The following is a 17,724-nucleotide window of genomic DNA, read 5'->3' on the forward strand; positions in this document are numbered from 1 at the left end:
TTGCAGACTCCATCAGGTTTTCTTCCAGAATGGTCCTGTATTTGGCTCCATCCATCTTCCCATCAATTTTAACCATCTTCCCTGTCCCTGCTGAAGAAAAGCAGGCCCAAACCATGATGCTGCCACCACCATGTTTGACAGTGGGGATGGTGTGTTCAGGGTGATGAGCTGTGTTGCTTTTACGCCAAACATAACGTTTTGCATTGTTGCCAAAAAGTTCGATTTTGGTTTCATCTGACCAGAGCACCTTCTTCCACATGTTTGGTGTGTCTCCCAGGTGGCTTGTGGCAAACTGTAAACGACACTTTTTATGGATATCTTTAAGAAATGGCTTTCTTCTTGCCACTCTTCCATAAAGGCCAGATTTGTGCAGTATACGACAGATTGTTGTCCTATGGACAGAGTCTCCCACCTCAGCTGTAGATCTCTGCAGTTCATCCAGAGTGATCATGGGCCTCTTGGCTGCATCTCTAATCAGTCTTCTCCTTGTATGAGCTGAAAGTTTAGAGGGACGGCCAGGTCTTGGTAGATTTGCAGTGGTCTCATACTCCTTCCATTTCAATATTATCGCTTGCACAGTGCTCCTTGGGATGTTTAAAGCTTGGGAAATCTTTTTGTATCCAAATCCGGCTTTAAACTTCTCCACAACAGTATCTCGGACCTGCCTGGTTTGTTCCTTGTTCTTCATGATGCTCTCTGCGCTTTAAACGGACCTCTGAGACTATCACAGTGCAGGTGCATTTATACGGAGACTTGATTACACACAGGTGGATTCTATTTATCATCATTAGTCATTTAGGTCAACATTGGATCATTCAGAGATCCTCACTGAACTTCTGGAGAGAGTTTGCTGCACTGAAAGTAAAGGGGCTGAATAATTTTGCACGCCCAATTTTTCAGTTTTTTATTTGTTAAAAAAGTTTGAAATATCCAATAAATTTCGTTCCACTTCATGATTGTGTCCCACTTGTTGTTGATTCTTCACAAAAAATTACAGTTTCATATCTTTATGTTTGAAGCCTGAAATGTGGCAAAAGGTCGCAAAGTTCAAGGGGGCCGAATACTTTCGCAAGGCACTGTAGATAGATAGATAGATAGATAGATAGATATAGACACACACACACACACAGACAGACACATTTGTCAGTACATTTATTTATTTACTTAGGCCAACATAAAGGAGAAAAACATATTTTTCTCCAAAACTAAGCAGGGGAATGGGAATTGCACTGTACAGACAACCTTTTTAACATGTCAGAAATAATCTCATTGTCACGCAAATGAAATTCATACCTCATAACCTAGAATCCTTTCACTGCTCATTTCCCATGGCACAGGATCCCAGTATACTTCAATTTCAGAAGCAGACAAACTTTTAGCCAGTACTCTCGTTGGTGCCATGCTTGGCTCTAGATTGACCAAAGGATAAGATTTGGTGTTCAAAAGTAAATAAGGGATACATGAACCCCCAAAAATATATAAATACAAAAATACAGTACAAATGTTGTATTACATTATATAATTGAGTGTATGCAGTATAACAGGAAAAATACAGTAACAGTTTGTTCTCTATGGGATTTTTTTCTTCCTAGTCTTTTTTTAATGATGTTGCCTGATAAAAGCAAATCATGTATGCTATTGAACTCAGAATGGGGTGAATATACATGTTTCCATGAAGAGTTTTCCAAACGTGTGATCCCTGAGCTCTCAGAAGAAACATCACATAATGATGTGAAAACCACAAAACAAAAAGCTGTGGGCAGGGGCTGTAGACTCTGCATTTATGTTATGTTTTTTTTTTTTTTTACAGCCTACTTTTAAATTAATATTTTTATATCTAATTACTAATTATTTTGTGCGGACTGTAGAAAAAATATACCCTGCAAACTAATAGTAAAACAAGAGATGCATCACTTACATTGGCTTTGTGTGTGTTACTCTCTTTGAAGTGTTGCTTATTACAGAAGCAAATCTAAGGCTGTAAAAAATTGTTTGGAGTAAAACCAAAACTAGAAGATGGGTAAACAGAATAATCAAATTGTCTAGGGACATTCAAAGTGTTTGCAAACTAAGAGCTATTTGATAATTACATCTAATACGCTAAGTATGGTTCAAATGAGTTAAAAATACATTCATACACCTACCCTCTTCCGCTGAATAGACAGTGGTAACCTGACTGAATGGCCCTTCTCCAATAATATTGTAGACACCAACTCTGACTTCAAACAGAGATAGTGGTGGAATGCTTTCATTTTTAAAGACATATCTTGCAGCATCAGCTGATGCCACCACTGTCTGCATCCATGTACTTGTACCAGCTGGTCGAAAAGCAACGACATACCCAAACCCTTCAGCATTCTGGAATTCTTCAGGAATAGGCTTTGTGTGAAAAAAATGGAAGTCAAAATGGTTAAAATGTGTAAGGTAACACATCAAATGCAGAAATGCTTTGAAGAGATTTTCTACTGCCTTCATCTTTATTTAAAGACAAATCATAGGGTTGAATTTAATTGCTGTCACCAAACTGAGATCCATCACAAAGCTAATGGTAATAAGCAAAAAAGTAAGAAATGAATATCCGAGAAAATCTTTTATTGATAATTTCGAAAGATAATCCTAAACTTAGATCTCCAGGGGTAAAGAATAATGTTACATTTGAGGTATGATTTCTGAGACAGCTACTTTGACTTTAAAGGAAATTTGCATCTATCTGTACTTTCTGGAAATACATTTGCTAAAAGACCTTGGGAACAATCCCTTTATTGTTCAAAAGCACCTTGAACCTTACATAAAAAGTTCTCATTTAGAATTTCATGCACTTCATTCGATATTCACAGTCATAGTTTCTTACTTGTACAATGAGGCAGTATGTGCTTTTTTTGTAAAGGCCACCAATTCATATTGGGTATCTTTTCCTTAATTAAAAAAATTCAATTAAAAAGGTTTTATGTTTAACAAATGATGCTCCTCTGGGCATTTGTCAGAAGATTGCAACAAGACTGTCTGCAATGTCTTTATAATAAACAGAACATGGAAATATATAAATAAAATACAAAACAGAATATATTCTCCAGCTGTCACATTTGCAAGTTTTTTTTTTTTAGGATTTAGGAGTCAAACAGGAAGTGGGTGTGAGAATCGCCTCAAAACAGCATTTCTGGCACTTATTGTTTTCACTTATCGCTAAATGTTTTTTATACAGAATCTAAATAGAAATGTACTGGTTACTGAATGTGGGTTTACTGTTTCTCTTTGTAGGTGAAATAACTCCATACAAAAGTGATTATACAAGTAGACAGTGTTATCTTACCTCCCATGTGATGACAAGTTCAGACCGACAGCCTCCACCCCCACTCACATTAGCCGGTGCCACCTCAGGGACTGTGTATTTTCAAAATAAATAAATTCATTAATAAATAATAATAAACTTGAAATATTTGTGTTGATTCCTCTTCCTAAAAAAACATGTACAGTAGTAGTGATACATTTAAAGACAGGACTAAACAGAAAATAGGAATTGGAATTGCCTTAAGACATAGGTGAGTATAGCAGCTTCTGGTTTTTGCTCTGGAAGCCCAGGATAGGACTCTATATGTTTTATATTTGATACAGTTGGCATTACATTTTTGTGGATGTAAGCATGAATCACACACTGCTTTTCCAATGTCAGCCTTTAGAATGCTAATGTTTACCCTGGAGAGGCCCACACTACCTCATATGAAATACTACTGCAAACACTAACTGTAATTCACATTCTAGTCCCCGAAAGAGTCGCCATACAGGGACTGCCTACAGCACGTTATGGGGTCTTGATTGACAGGTGGGGGTCCCATGGGTGTTTTTCGCGAGTTTAATTTGGGGTTATGATTAGAGGTTGATGCTCAGGATAAGGGAATGATAGGGGTGCTCGGGGTTAGCCCAGACAGAGCTGAGCTAGTTGCAAGCTTCCTTTACGCTGTTACAGTGGGCCAGTACACTGTGAACATTTAACGCAATAAATACTTCTTTGTGCCTGAGTAATGTGGTCCGGAGTGTCTCTGGGGGGGTCAGCCGACGGGGAACGCTACAGTACTTTATGAGCTGCTGCATTAAGCAGTATAGTCCAAATGCATTGTGAACGGAATACTTTTATTTTAAAGGGAGCAATAATAAATTATGTTCACACAAATAAATGGCCAAATAAAATCCCTCCCCCTTCCCACTATTTAATATTTACAAATCAACAAAAATCTCATCTTGGTTTGGTTAATTAATCACTGTAATAACTGCCCCATAACATTGATCTTAGTCAAAGTCAGATTACATGTATTGCTTATTGTTTCTGTGCTGTCCTTTTTGGTATATTGCTTGCAGTGTAATATATGTTTTCTCACTCTTGGTGTCACACCATGCACATACCTGCTGTTTTGGTTTTGAATTGGTTGGATGGTGCACTTGGCTCCCCAACCCCAACACTGTTGCTCGCCACCACTCGGAATTCATAATCCACCCAAGGGTTTAAATCTACTACTGTTGTTCTCAGCATATTTCCAGGTATGACTTCAGGAACTATGATTTAGAGAACAAAAAAAACTTGGCTATGTATATTTTCTTCCAGGTATTCTGTTAAAAAGGTGTAAAATAATCTTGTATAGAACATATTGCTACACATAATGTAATAAAAAGCCAATTGCTCAATGAAAAAAAATAGAATTGCAGCATACTGTAAATACAAAACACATATTATTATAAACAATGATACACACACATATACACACATATTAAAGGAAACTGATAAGAAAATAATCCAGAAATAGGACAACCATTTTTTTTATGCTGGTTTTTTTTTTTTGATAATGATAATAATAATAATAATAATAATAATAATAATAATAATAATAATAATAATAATAATAATAATAATAATAATACAACGACAATACAATACAAATTTCTCTTATATAGCGTTCTTCATGCAAGCACTTCAGGGTGCTTTACAAAAGAAATATAAGAAAGCCTGTGTCTAATATATAATCTAGCTACAAATAAACAGACCCAAACAAATACATTTTTAAACGGGATTTCAAAGATTCACTTGTGCTAGCATTCCTGATATGAATCGGGGGCAAGTTCCAAAGACGAGGGGCATTATAACTAAATGCATTTTAGGGACTGTCAGAAGATAAGCATTTTCCGATCTCAGGGAATGACCAGTCACATATGGGGTTAACAGATCTTGAACATAAGAAGGTCCAAGACCATACACTGCCTTATAGGTAATAAGAGGAACTTTAAAATAATAATAATAATAATAATAATAATAATAATAATAATAATAATAATTAGATGGATGCAGTAATTGTATCAATTTTAAAACCAAGATTAACTAAGATTACACATTTTAATTGTGAAATAAATCACATTTATTTATTTTTTTCATTCCTTGACGGCCCTAATATATATAATAGTTGTTTTATATATATATATATATATATATATATATATATATATATATATATATATATATATATATATATATATATTTGAGGTCTTTACCTGTTTTAACAGCTTGCCATCCTATTGAAAACGGTGTCCTTGCCTGTATGGTATAAGTGGTAATGGGGCTTCCATTGTCAGAGCCAGGCCTCCAGGATAGCTGGGCTGTAGTATCCGCAACCTCCAGCACTCGCAGGTTTTCTGGAGGACCTGGTGGACCTGACATAGAAAATGAAACCACATTCAGATTTCGGTCTGGTTCAACAGAAATCTATTCTTTGGATGATCTAGTGGTACCCAAGTAGGAAGCATTGACACCCTCTCCCTTGAACAGCATGCAATACATGTTGATTTTGGCTACATAGTGTAACACTGGTGGGAAAAATCACATTTGCTTGGTTTCTCCAGTTCTGAATCAGAACAAAGATTTAACAGAGCTGAGTGTCACAATATATCCTGTGGACTTGCTATGACCAGTTGTCAGGAAGTTGTGGTACATCCCTAATACACTGGTAATGGGTGTTATTACTTATCAAGACTTTCTTTACTGAATTTTTGTTATTATTATTATTATTTTGGACAGAATAGTGTGTGTGTGTGTGTGTGTGTGTGTGTGTGTGTGTGTGTGTGTGTGTGTGTGTGTGGGAATGTAAGGTTGGCAGGGATGGGGTTAAATCTGTCACTGCCAGCAAACACAGGTTTGGCCATTCCCCAATTAGGTAATTGAGTGCTAATTGGGAAGTGGCCACATTTATTTAAGGGAGGAGAAATACTTCTTCTGGGAGAAGGAGTTAGGTGTGTGGGTGTGGGTGGGTGGGTGTGTGTTTTTAAATTGTTTTGTTTGTCAATATTCAGTGAAGGTGAATGCCCAACCTGACGCTATCCTGTCACAGAAAAAAAAAAAAGTGTTGTCATGAGAACTAAACGATTGATTCACTAGCTGTCGAGACTTATTGCCACAACTGCATATTGCGCAAGATTAGTTAACATGAAGCATTAGGCATAATTTGAATTATTTTTAGTGATGTTAATAAAAAGGGCAAAACATAGCTATTGGGGAATACTGCAGTGAAATACTGTAAATATAGTTACTGTAAAGCTGTTTATATCATAAAACCAATCCACACCGATAGATAAGTAACAAAGCAGCAGAACTGGTATTATTAATCACTTGAGTGTACCTGAATTCATACCCTTGGTTCAGAATATAGGCTCCTTGAATGGGTTTACATTTGACTATTCGTTGTTGAAATAGTATAGTATTGGGGAAACAATGATTTTGAAGTTTAAAAAAGTGTATATGTTTGCATTCCATAGTATGGTCTGACAAGTGAATAACCATGAAATTAAACATGTCTTAACACAACCAAATCATTTTAAACAGACACTATTCCACGAATGTACCTCTAACAATTAGGTCTGCAGCTGCTGACACAGTATCCACAACTGTATGCACCATACAGACATATTTCCCAGCATTATTCAGTTGAATGTTTCTGATCATCAGATCACCAGCAGAACTCTAAAAGGAAATTTAATATAAAATGTCACCAGACAGAACAATTTATGGAGCACATTAAAACACATGTATAAGAAATGTATACAGCTGTCAATGGATTATCCACAATCCCTAAACACCCCGCCCCTTCTAATGAAAAAAAAACAAACAAAAGATTTAAAATACCATACATTTGAGCATTTTCCAAATCCCAAATGAAACTTTCATGGTTCAGCTCATTATTCACTGCTAACTTGTTTTCAGAATTTGAAATGCCCTGCATCAGATGAGCAGTTAACATTATTTTCTGTCACCAACACATTACTCTACAATCCATGCCCAGCAGGGACATGTTTGGGTTACTATCATTTCTGACCAATTACGCATGGCCCATTTCAGGGTTTCCAGACACCCGTCCTTTTGGCTGCTCATGTGGCGCACTTACACTATTGATCTTTGAATTCAATAATGTTACTCTCCTCGATCATTCAAAGACAAAAAGCAAAAATACAGTGTAGAAAATCTGATCATTTTTTTCATCAGAGCTTAAAAAAAAAAAAAATCCCCCAGTAGAACATTTTAAGAAATGCCGAGACTCTACCAAGGCTGTTTGAACCAAATACTGTAAGCTTGCTGGATTCAATCAACATATTATCAATACTGGTGTCACAGTGGTCTTATCTGGGATTGGCTTTAAATACTTACTCCTCCAATTTTTTCATAGTGGTCCCCTTGTCGGTTAAAATCTATTAGCTTCCCATTAAAAAACCATTTGAAAGTGACATCTAGTGTAGAATCTTTGGATACTTCGCATGGTAGAACAATGCTTTCCCCAACAGTTGCATCTATGCTTAAAGGTGGCAAAATAATCTTTGTTGGATCTAAGAAAAACAACAAAAATAAACAGTTGAGATTGACTGCAATTATCAGAAATAAAAACAAATTGACAATGATGGTAAGATGAGAACCTTATAATGTTGTCATGTTTGTGTAATTTAATTTTGATTACAGAAAGCGATACAATTATAATATGCTCTTCATCAAATTACCAGTGATTTTTTAAAGTGGTTTTCACTGTACCACATAATGTAAATGTAGAAGACAGAGTGCATGTTTTGATAGTTTCCAGTGACAAAATGTTGAACTAGCTTATAATAATAATATCAATGCTACTAATAATAATAATAATAATATCTTAATGGGAAATAAATAGCATCTAGGTGGCATATTCAGCAAAGACATATAAGAACTAGAAAATAGATATTTCACTTTCTCATAAAAATAGCAGTTCTTCAACATAATCTGTATACTTTTAAAGTGATTAATAGTAATGAACACAGCATGTTCATTTTTAAAGTAAGCATTTAATGTATTACTTTAGAGCGATACTGCATAAACTTTCTTCAGTAGGTGCCAAATGATTTTCTTGGACATAGCCACAAAACCAATAACTCATAGCTGACAAAGCCTAGAATGAGTTATGTTACTGTCAGACAACTAGGAACATAAAACAACTATATATTTCATTATCAATTTCATGCTTGGGTTATTTATTTATTTCAACACCATCTTGAAAATACATTAAAATCACACTTCTAAAGGCTTACCTTTTACCACCAAGCTTCCTGTGCTGCTGGACTTTCCAAATGCATTTCTCGCTACACATGTATATCTTCCTCCATCTAATTTGGTTATATTGCCGATTCGAAGGCTCCCATCCTCAAGAAATGTTATCCTGGTGACAAACATATTTTACAGTGAACAAACCACAGATCACCAAAGACATATACAAGTGCATTGAACTTTTACAATGCAGTTCAATTGCCGTTCAATACCAATTATCTTTTATATGTGTAGAGGCTGGTACATGCTTAACTCATGATAAAATGATTTCAAAATGCTTGAGAATGATGGCCAATTCTGTGTGTAACCAGTTATGTTGAGTGTATTTGGCTGAAAACCATTAGATGTCAGTACCATACATATTCCCTGCCAAAGATATTTTAAATGATATAACAGGTGTCAGTATTATGAAAAAGTATGTCACTTGATTGCAAACATCTTCAGCATGCAGAACAGAATCTCATAACAAATGCATAGTATAATAAAAAATGTACAAGGTTTGGGCTAACAAATCTACAGGCGCTTTCACTTAATCCCTGTTGACAGGACTATTTATCCCAACAGATGATGCTCAGATATTTATGATTCTTTAAGTTCATAAAAAGTACCAAGCATAACAGAGAGGAGGGTGGAAGAAAACCAGCAACCACATAGTCTGCAAGCGAGGGTTTAACTGATGTGGTTGCACAAGCTTTAAACTTCATCAGAATCAACATACATAACTTTTTTAGCTAGCCAAGTAAATGCTTGTCATACCAATAACCACCTTTTGGTGATCAGTCACACAATTTTCTTGAAATGGCCCAAACATATTCTATATATTTAAACCTTTTAAAGAAGCATTCATTTGTATATTTGTTGCTACTAATTATCATGTATTTACCTCTGATCTTTATATTTATAGCAGGACCATGGGTGGATTATACTATGTCATTTAAATACATTCATGACAATAATCTACTTCATTTGCATATTTGAAATAATCCTTGTGAGGCTTAAATGACCGAAGACTTATCACATCACAAAATGAGTGGGAGAGGAAAGGTGCAGTCTGAAAAGGTACAATACAAACTAGAATGACTTTATGACTGAAGTCTTTTCTCCAAGTCTCTGTGATTACATCAATGCAATAAAAGGTGTGTAACCCATTCCTGAAGGTTATAGAACAGAATAAAGACTGATATCAACAAAAGGGGATATCAAAGAATTTATTGGACTACCACTTTGGACTTCGCCATTATAGGGTTTTCTATAGGCTAGACTATGACTCAAAAAAACTTTTTTTGGAGATGAATGGCAACATTGCCAAATAAACCTCAACATCCACATCCACGTGACATAATGTGTTATTTTATTGGTAGTGTTAAGAATTACTATACAAAAGCATGATGCAATATGCACTGTATCTATATTGCAGCGATACATATAAAACTTTACTGGATACCATTAGCAAGTTTAGGTCAAGTGTCAATTATAAGCAGAAGCAGCATATCTGTCCAATCCATGTGGGAGTTCCAATCCATAGAGGAAACTAAAGTCTCAAATAGAAAAGATGAATTGAATCATTACTAGAAAAAATATTGCCCCTAGTACTAAGTTCTGAAAGGGTGACCTTGTCTTTTCTGTAAATCAAACCTCTGCTGGGCTATGAACTTTGAAGGCAAACAGATAATTGTTTCACTACTGTACTATCAAGAATATATATAATGTGTTTGTCTTTTATACGTCATGTGGTGTCTACAGGCATTTTAATTGTTTTGTTGCTCAACACTGGCCCCGAAAAAGCCAAAAAAGTGCCTTTTGACAACCTATATTCACGACAGAGATATGCCTGCGCTACTGCTTTTTTTAAACGATCAATATAGTTTCCAGATTTGTTGCAACATGAAATTATTTTCGTTTCAGATGCATAGTTACACAGCGCATGCTTTTTATTAAAAGAGTTGACTTCACTGCGGAGGTGGCATCCTGTGCATACAGACCGGGGTGTTGACAGTGTGTGCTTATATTATCTTTTTTTAATTTTTTTATTTGGGGTCCAGGGGCCAGGTTCGTTATAGCTGAAGGTTTGTTATAATGAAGAGCGTTATAGCGAGGGTGTTCTGTAGTTCACAGAGACAGATGGCATGCTCTTTATAAATTCTAATTACTGGCACTTGCTACAGTTCATCATCAAGAACACTGGAATAGCTTGGCTTGCTGCAGCTAGCAATCAACACTACTTCAGGATATATCCTCGTTCCTATCGGAGCCATCAAGTATCTGTGTCTGCAAAGATGACCACACAAAAATGTATCAACCAAGTTCCAATAAGTCTTTGTTTAAAGACATTAAGCAAGGTAACGGTAGTAATATCCTTTGGCACTGCATTCCATCAAGATGCTGCCCTTGCTGTAGGAAATGAACATTTACTTGTGCAACACTGCAGAACATGTCTGGTGCTAAAAGCTAGTATTGCTTTATCCCAGTGTCTTAATACCAACTAAGGTAAGCATGCTCTACAAGTTTTGGTAGAATAACCGGTGCCTCATAAAAATCTGTGACCAAATTTCAATACAGGCATTATTGAAGGCAACTTTTTTTTTTTTTTACTTTTACCCTTTTTCTCCAACTGGACCAACCCTTACACACTCAGGCAAAGATACAAACAAATGTATATAGCACTTTTAAGTAGACCCTTATGAAAGTTTACTGAGGGTTGCCAAGGTAAGAATGGTTAAGTGCAGAAAGTATGAACAGGTTAACACTGTACATTGTGTGAAAGCAAGTTAAAGCATTGTAAATACCATGAACTTAAAGAATGTTCATACAAAGGTCCACAGATAAGTGTTTTTCTTATACGCTGCATACAAAATACCTGTTGCCAGGAAAAAAAAAAAACTACAGTGTGTACAGCATGCCACATTTATATAATTTTTAGGAGAACATTATAATGGCATAAGTGCATTTTCTTAATGTGATTTGTACTTTTTTTTCAATTGGTTTACCTTTTGTTTTCCTTGAGAACCTCAATGCCCTTCTTCCAAGAGAACGTTGCTCTCGGGGAGGCTTTGGGCCTGCACTCAATAATAACTTCCCCACCTGCTGGGATAAGTGTTGTTTTTTTCACTGGACTTCTGGAAAAATCTGGTGGAGAAGCTGAGACAGAAAGAGCATAGTTATATAATTGCCAAGGTAGCACAGCAGGCTAACACATTACCCTTTGAAACATTTACAGATCTGTCTCTGCCCAAAAAAGGGCAAATAATAAGGTTCATTTATTAAGGTTTGGATAGAATCAGCTTGGATTACAGTTTACAATTTACATAAATGCATAGACACATACATACTTTCTTGACAATTTTAAGTTTTATTCCATGCACATTGTATTGTCATGCTACTACCATAAAATTATTCTGCTTACCTATAACTTTAAGCTCTGCACTAGCATAGATGGTCCCATGATTGTTTTCTGCTAAGCACTGATACATTCCTGAATCAGTCAAATTGAGTCTTGTAATTGTTAACCAACTATTTTCAACTTGAATTCTGTCCTGTTGATAAAGAACAACAGCACATAAAACTTAATTTGCTTCATAAATGTAGTTTTTGGTACAGAACACGCTAGTTAACCTTTCACTTTACACAAAAAATAATGCAATTGTTATGGTATTCTGTATAGCCACGACTTCGAAAATGACGAAAATCAGTAATTACTTTAAACAGCAAGCTGTCCATAAGCTTGGTAGCATTCAATAAACTTAATTCAATCTGCCCTAGAAGTTTGCATGACCTTTCCTTAGAACACATGCTTCCAATGTTTTATTGATTTCACTGGCTGTCTAATACATGATCTATAAGACAAGTAAAACAGTTTTGTTACATGCAATCAAAAAGCGTGTGCACTGGGTGCATAGTACAACGATCTAATCAAGGATAATTGGATTCTGTCATACTTTGCCCATGAACACTCTTAACACTTTTAAATCTAAGCACTTTATTGTCAGCCAATCATGTAATGTTTCTATAATAAATCTACAATATATCCCACAGGGTGAAATATATGCATACAAACATACAGAAATGAATCTGATTAAAACAGTATATCAAAAGTTTTAGCTGTGTAATTATTTAAGTACATTTTCTAATCAACAAGCAAGGCACATATCAATACATACTTACCTCCAATACCAGAGGGTCTCCATTCTTCAACCACCTGTACATAGGGTTTGGCTTTCCACTGGCTTTACACTCCCAGAAAAGAGTGTCTTCAATAGCCATATAGGAATCTTTCAGTGTCTGGACCCACTGCAGGTGTTCAAAATCTATGAGTGAAGAGTAAAATAATTATTGTAAATCTTATAGTAGTTGTAGACAAACCATATGGTTATAGTCCCATTTTAGCTGTATACTGTAATAACATAATTGGAGCTGAAACTGAAAATTAGATGTGTACAGTTATGAAGTTACTAGAAGTTGTTCAATGACTAAAAAATACACAGATATGGAGATATATATATATATATATATATATATATATATATATATATATATATATATATATATATATATATATATATATATTAAAATCAATTGTGTTTTTTTTTGCTTTCATCCTTTGTGAAAAGTTAAATTGGCACCTCAACTCTCAATAGACTGACGGACAATAATTCTGAGAAGAGAAACGCTGATATGTAAAGGCCAATGTTGTCTACCCTGGATTAGGTACAATGGATTCGTCAGGACCAGCCATGTAGGGGAAAATAATACAATGCTAAAACAAGTTTCCTGCTGCATAAGTAGTACTGTACTGTTGATAAAAGTAAATGCAAAAATGAAGGTCATCACACGCACAGTACAATACAGTACAAAGTCTTTAGGGAAACATTCTTTACTGAAGTTTGTCCTTTAACTGGCAAACAAACATGTTTTTTTAAGTTTTTTTCCCTATGATATCTGTGCTTAACAAAAGATTATCATCTTTAGAACCCACAAAAGCCCAAAACTTAAAAGGTTAATTGGTACAAATTCATTCTGGATACTCTTGTCTGCCTAATACCCTATCACAGTATGAGAAAATAATAGTTATTAAATTACTCTCACTATATAATTAATAGAACAACCATTTTAATTAGGATTGCTTCAGTGAACTCTGACAATAATTAGATAACTTCATTTAGAGTGATGATGCCATTAGGTATATTGTGTTATCTGACACATTTAATTAGAGCACCAACTCTTGATTCATTTTACCAAATTAAAATGTGACAGTTAAAAAGGAAGTCTCATTTAGACTGGATTTATCTTACTCGAATTCTGATTGACTATTTTTTCACCATTTCTGTATATCCCCTTGAGGTTTCAGTCTGTGTAAACAAGTGTACAACATCTTAAAGGTCCTTTTTCTCTGCCATGAATAAGAGAATTTGACTGGCCTTTGACGTTGTTGCTGTCTGGAGTTTACCTCATAACACATGCATAGAACTCCAAACTGGAATCAACTATCGGTTGAATTTGAGAGAGGGGCTTTAGAATAGTAGGATTGAATCCCATTCCAGTGTCCATGGTGTTGTGAGATAGCAGCTCACCCCATTGCATAGAACAGACTATTGAAAAGCACTGGATCCTGATGTAGCCCCAGAGAAAACATATAAAAAGTAAAGCCTTGGCACTGATCATAACAATGAGACTAAGGCTGGGACCAAATCAAAACTTTACAACCTGCTAATCACACTTAACAAAACTGTATTTAATAGCATGTTCTTTTTAGGAGTAGAAGAAATTAGATACTTACACAAAAAAAATGCTATCAAATACAGTTGTGTTAAGTGTGATTAGCGGGTTGTCAAAGTTTTGATTTGGTCCCAGCCTCAATCAGAATAAACACTCGGGTCAAGCGGTTGAGAAATGAAAGAGAAATCTGTGTACTGGCATTCTTCCTGCTTTCTACTGCAATTCCAGTTCACTCATTTGCAATGCTAGATCTCAAGGGCACAACTTGTCAGATACCAACAAGACTTTCCCTTTAAAACAACAAACCACACCTACCAAGCTTAAGTGTAACTGCATAATACAGCAATACATGGCACCAGTACAGAACTAAACATAACAAAGATTACATGTGTCCTGTAACAGTGGCATAGTTGTGCAAAGAGAAAACTGTTTTCACCCATTAGAATTCAATGGGAACTATTTTATGTGAATCAATCCAAGAACATACCATAGAAGGTCAGCCTTCCTCTTGCAGTATTCTTTCCTCTTGAGTTTTCAGCAGTACATTCATATGCACCTGCATCCTCTTGCTGGAAGTATGGAATTTCAAGGATCCCATTGGAACTATTCATTTTTACTTTGCCTGTGAAAGGGGCACCGTCTGCTCTTCTCCATGTTATTACAGGGACAGGGCTAGGCAGGTTTAAACAAACAAAAAAAAAATAACAAGGTCCAAAAATAGTCCCCAAATAACCACTATTAGCAGCACTTATTTTGCTAATAGACAGTTGTCTGTGATCAGTGTTGCATGTTGTTGTTTTACCTTGTAAGCAGTAATTGCTTTTAACAGATTGCTATTCATGTGGCTGTTCAGTGCTTATGCATTAATTAAAACTGTTCAGACTTACTTTCCCAAGGCAAAGCATTCCAGCTTTACTGATGATCCTTTAGCAACAGAAACTATGTCTGAAAATTGAACTTCTATTTTGGGCTCATATTCTCCCATCACAGCTGTTGAAATGAAACAGGATTATTAGAATTCTTGCTGTCCTAGCTTAGCAAAATCTTTCCATCAAAAGCAGCTGTCACTTATTTAGCTCCGTAAAAACAGAAAACCATCAAATAACCCACCTCTGTTAAACTCACTCAGAACACGATTTTAAAAGTCTACAAAACGCAGTATTAATAGATCTGTAATTTTTGCATTTGAGTCCTTGAAAAGCATAAGTGAAATGACAAATTATCTGCAGCAACAAGGCTGTACTTGGGTTAATATTGACTCTCTGGAATGCCATGTTCTTGTAATTTCAATATTTTTGCAAGAAGCAATGAAAAGAGACAGTGATCAGTGAGCAGTTGGCAGCAATGAAGAAGGAGCTGAAATATGAGTGGAATGACTGCCAGAACCAAGTTCAATGATTCACCAATTTGCCTCATTCTTCTACTGGGATCAGTGTTGTTTAGACACCAAGCTGATTAACCTTCTTAAGGTTTCTGAGCAAAATGAATGCAGCCTTGGGTCTTGGCAGCTGAAATGTAGTGTTTTAATAACCTACTTCCATGCTGCTAGCCAGCATTGGTTTGTTTTGTACCTTTGTTTCATTCATTATTTGCTGTATACTACACAACGCATAGTACTTGTCTGGTTTCACAAACCCTGATTGGAAGTAAACTTGGACTTACCTGAGGTAAGATAGTCCGAGACTGGTGACACTTCAGTCTGTGAAAGCAATGTATCTAATAATAATAAAAAAACTTACCATCCCTCCGTAGTACTACAGGAGTTGGAGAACTCAAAGCGATGGTGTTGGTTACAACGTTCCTGACTACGCAGGTGTAATTGCCTACGTCTGATGCTTCCACTTTTGCTATGTATAAATTTCCTGTCTTTTGTGACACAAACCGACGACTGTCCTGCTGCACAAAGTTTGGATGCTCATTGAAAATCCATGAGTATGTTAGTTCTAAAAAAAAAAAGAAGAAAGAATTGTATTATACAGGGTAAAAGAGTTGTGTTAAATATGTTATAATACTTGCTATGAATATATCATTTAGATATAAATTACCACTGGTAGACTAATATGATTAGAAGTTATTTGTCCCACCCTCATACATAATGCTTCACATACAGTAACAAATACTTAAAAAGTTTGAATTAGCTCTGGGCTAACAACTTCAGACAATATAAATGAAGATTTGATAAGGATCTCAACCCCAACCAGGGCAGCATGACCTTATAATACAGAGATCACCACAAGTATTTTTAATAAACAAAGTATGATGCTTCTCCCTTGGAGATGCTACAGTATATAAATGTCAGAAGAAAAGTTCACCAGATGTCCAATATGCACCCATTATCCCAAGCATGTAGCTGGGCAGACAAATAATATCATACTAGCTAAACAGTAAAATTCTGTAGGGACTTGGGTCTAGTTGAGCGCCCGTAATGTTAGAAAACAGATGGTAATCAGATGACTAATGTCACAACTTTAGGGTAGGCAAAACAAATCTGTTTATGCATCTAGTATTCTGAGACAGTATTCATATATTTTTTGACTCTGACACTACAATTCAATAATTTACCATTAATTTTAGTACAGAGTTTCAGTAGATCAAATATTTAACAGCTTTTGTATAGATGACCCCTGAGAAGTGAATTGGTTAAACATTCCGATGTGGACTTGTCCATTTCCAATCTGAATCCAAGTCTTGCTTTAATTCAGTTTTAATTCTGTTACTATTTTTACTGCTTGCACTCAAGGGTCTTTGTATTACTTACAGTAACTTATTATGTCACCTTATTGCTCGGTACACTTATTTGCTGCACATTCTGTGGGTCCTGATAGACAAGACAGCTAGCTGCTTGCCACATGTTTTGTAGCATTTCTGTGGTGTCCAATCCATCTGTATACTCTTTTCAACGTATTGATTGCAGCTGCTCTGCTGCTGTTCCTCTCACATTTCTATTAATTTCATTTTTGACAACATGATTTGACTGCACTTTTGATAACCTGCAACATGCAACTTGCAGAGGCTGTCCTCCAGCAACTTGCTGGAAGTGGAGCCCAATGACAAGCTGCACTGGAACAGTTAAATGTCCTGTATGTTTGGTTCCACCAAATCTATTTTATATTACAGACACTGTAATATTATTAACTCTTTAGGGTCCAAGCTATTTTTGCCTGTTTTATTTTACTGTTGTTAGATGTGTGCCTATAACTCTTTAACTATAAAGGATACAGGTACATGTCATACATGAAATGAATGTACACACACTGCTTCCTTAAAAAAAAGTTAAATAGTCTAAGACTGTGTTTGTTTAGTACAGATAACAAAAACCACAGAAAAAGAGAGATGCTTTTTAGAAAATGATTTATTGTTTATAAATTTTTTTTTTTGGCATGGCCAGCTCAAATCTGACAGCATACAACAAAACT

General features: G+C 35.6%; 1 protein-coding gene across 2 annotated transcripts in view; it reads right to left on the bottom strand.

The window, feature by feature from the left end:
• LOC117964006 (contactin-4-like) overlaps window positions 1–17,724 on the bottom strand; it is a 78,516-nt gene that overhangs the window by 7,462 nt on the left and 53,330 nt on the right. The window contains exons 6-19 of one of the 2 annotated variants that reach the window (XM_059000186.1): window positions 16,048–16,251; window positions 15,196–15,298; window positions 14,796–14,980; window positions 12,758–12,900; window positions 12,000–12,129; window positions 11,584–11,734; window positions 8,581–8,708; window positions 7,679–7,854; window positions 6,880–6,997; window positions 5,536–5,694; window positions 4,399–4,548; window positions 3,311–3,381; window positions 2,145–2,379; window positions 1,294–1,409 (exon numbers count right to left, since the gene is read on the bottom strand). In XM_059000186.1, the coding sequence (XP_058856169.1) occupies window positions 1,294–1,409; window positions 2,145–2,379; window positions 3,311–3,381; window positions 4,399–4,548; window positions 5,536–5,694; window positions 6,880–6,997; window positions 7,679–7,854; window positions 8,581–8,708; window positions 11,584–11,734; window positions 12,000–12,129; window positions 12,758–12,900; window positions 14,796–14,980; window positions 15,196–15,298; window positions 16,048–16,251 (2,069 nt within the window). Of the gene's footprint in view, window positions 1–1,293; window positions 1,410–2,144; window positions 2,380–3,310; window positions 3,382–4,398; window positions 4,549–5,535; window positions 5,695–6,879; window positions 6,998–7,678; window positions 7,855–8,580; window positions 8,709–11,583; window positions 11,735–11,999; window positions 12,130–12,292; window positions 12,355–12,757; window positions 12,901–14,795; window positions 14,981–15,195; window positions 15,299–16,047; window positions 16,252–17,724 lie in introns of those variants that run through there. The other variant, XM_059000187.1, reaches the window with a different exon arrangement.

This window comes from Acipenser ruthenus, chromosome 25 (assembly GCF_902713425.1).
Source record: "Acipenser ruthenus chromosome 25, fAciRut3.2 maternal haplotype, whole genome shotgun sequence".
Taxonomy (NCBI): Eukaryota; Metazoa; Chordata; class Actinopteri; order Acipenseriformes; family Acipenseridae; genus Acipenser; species Acipenser ruthenus.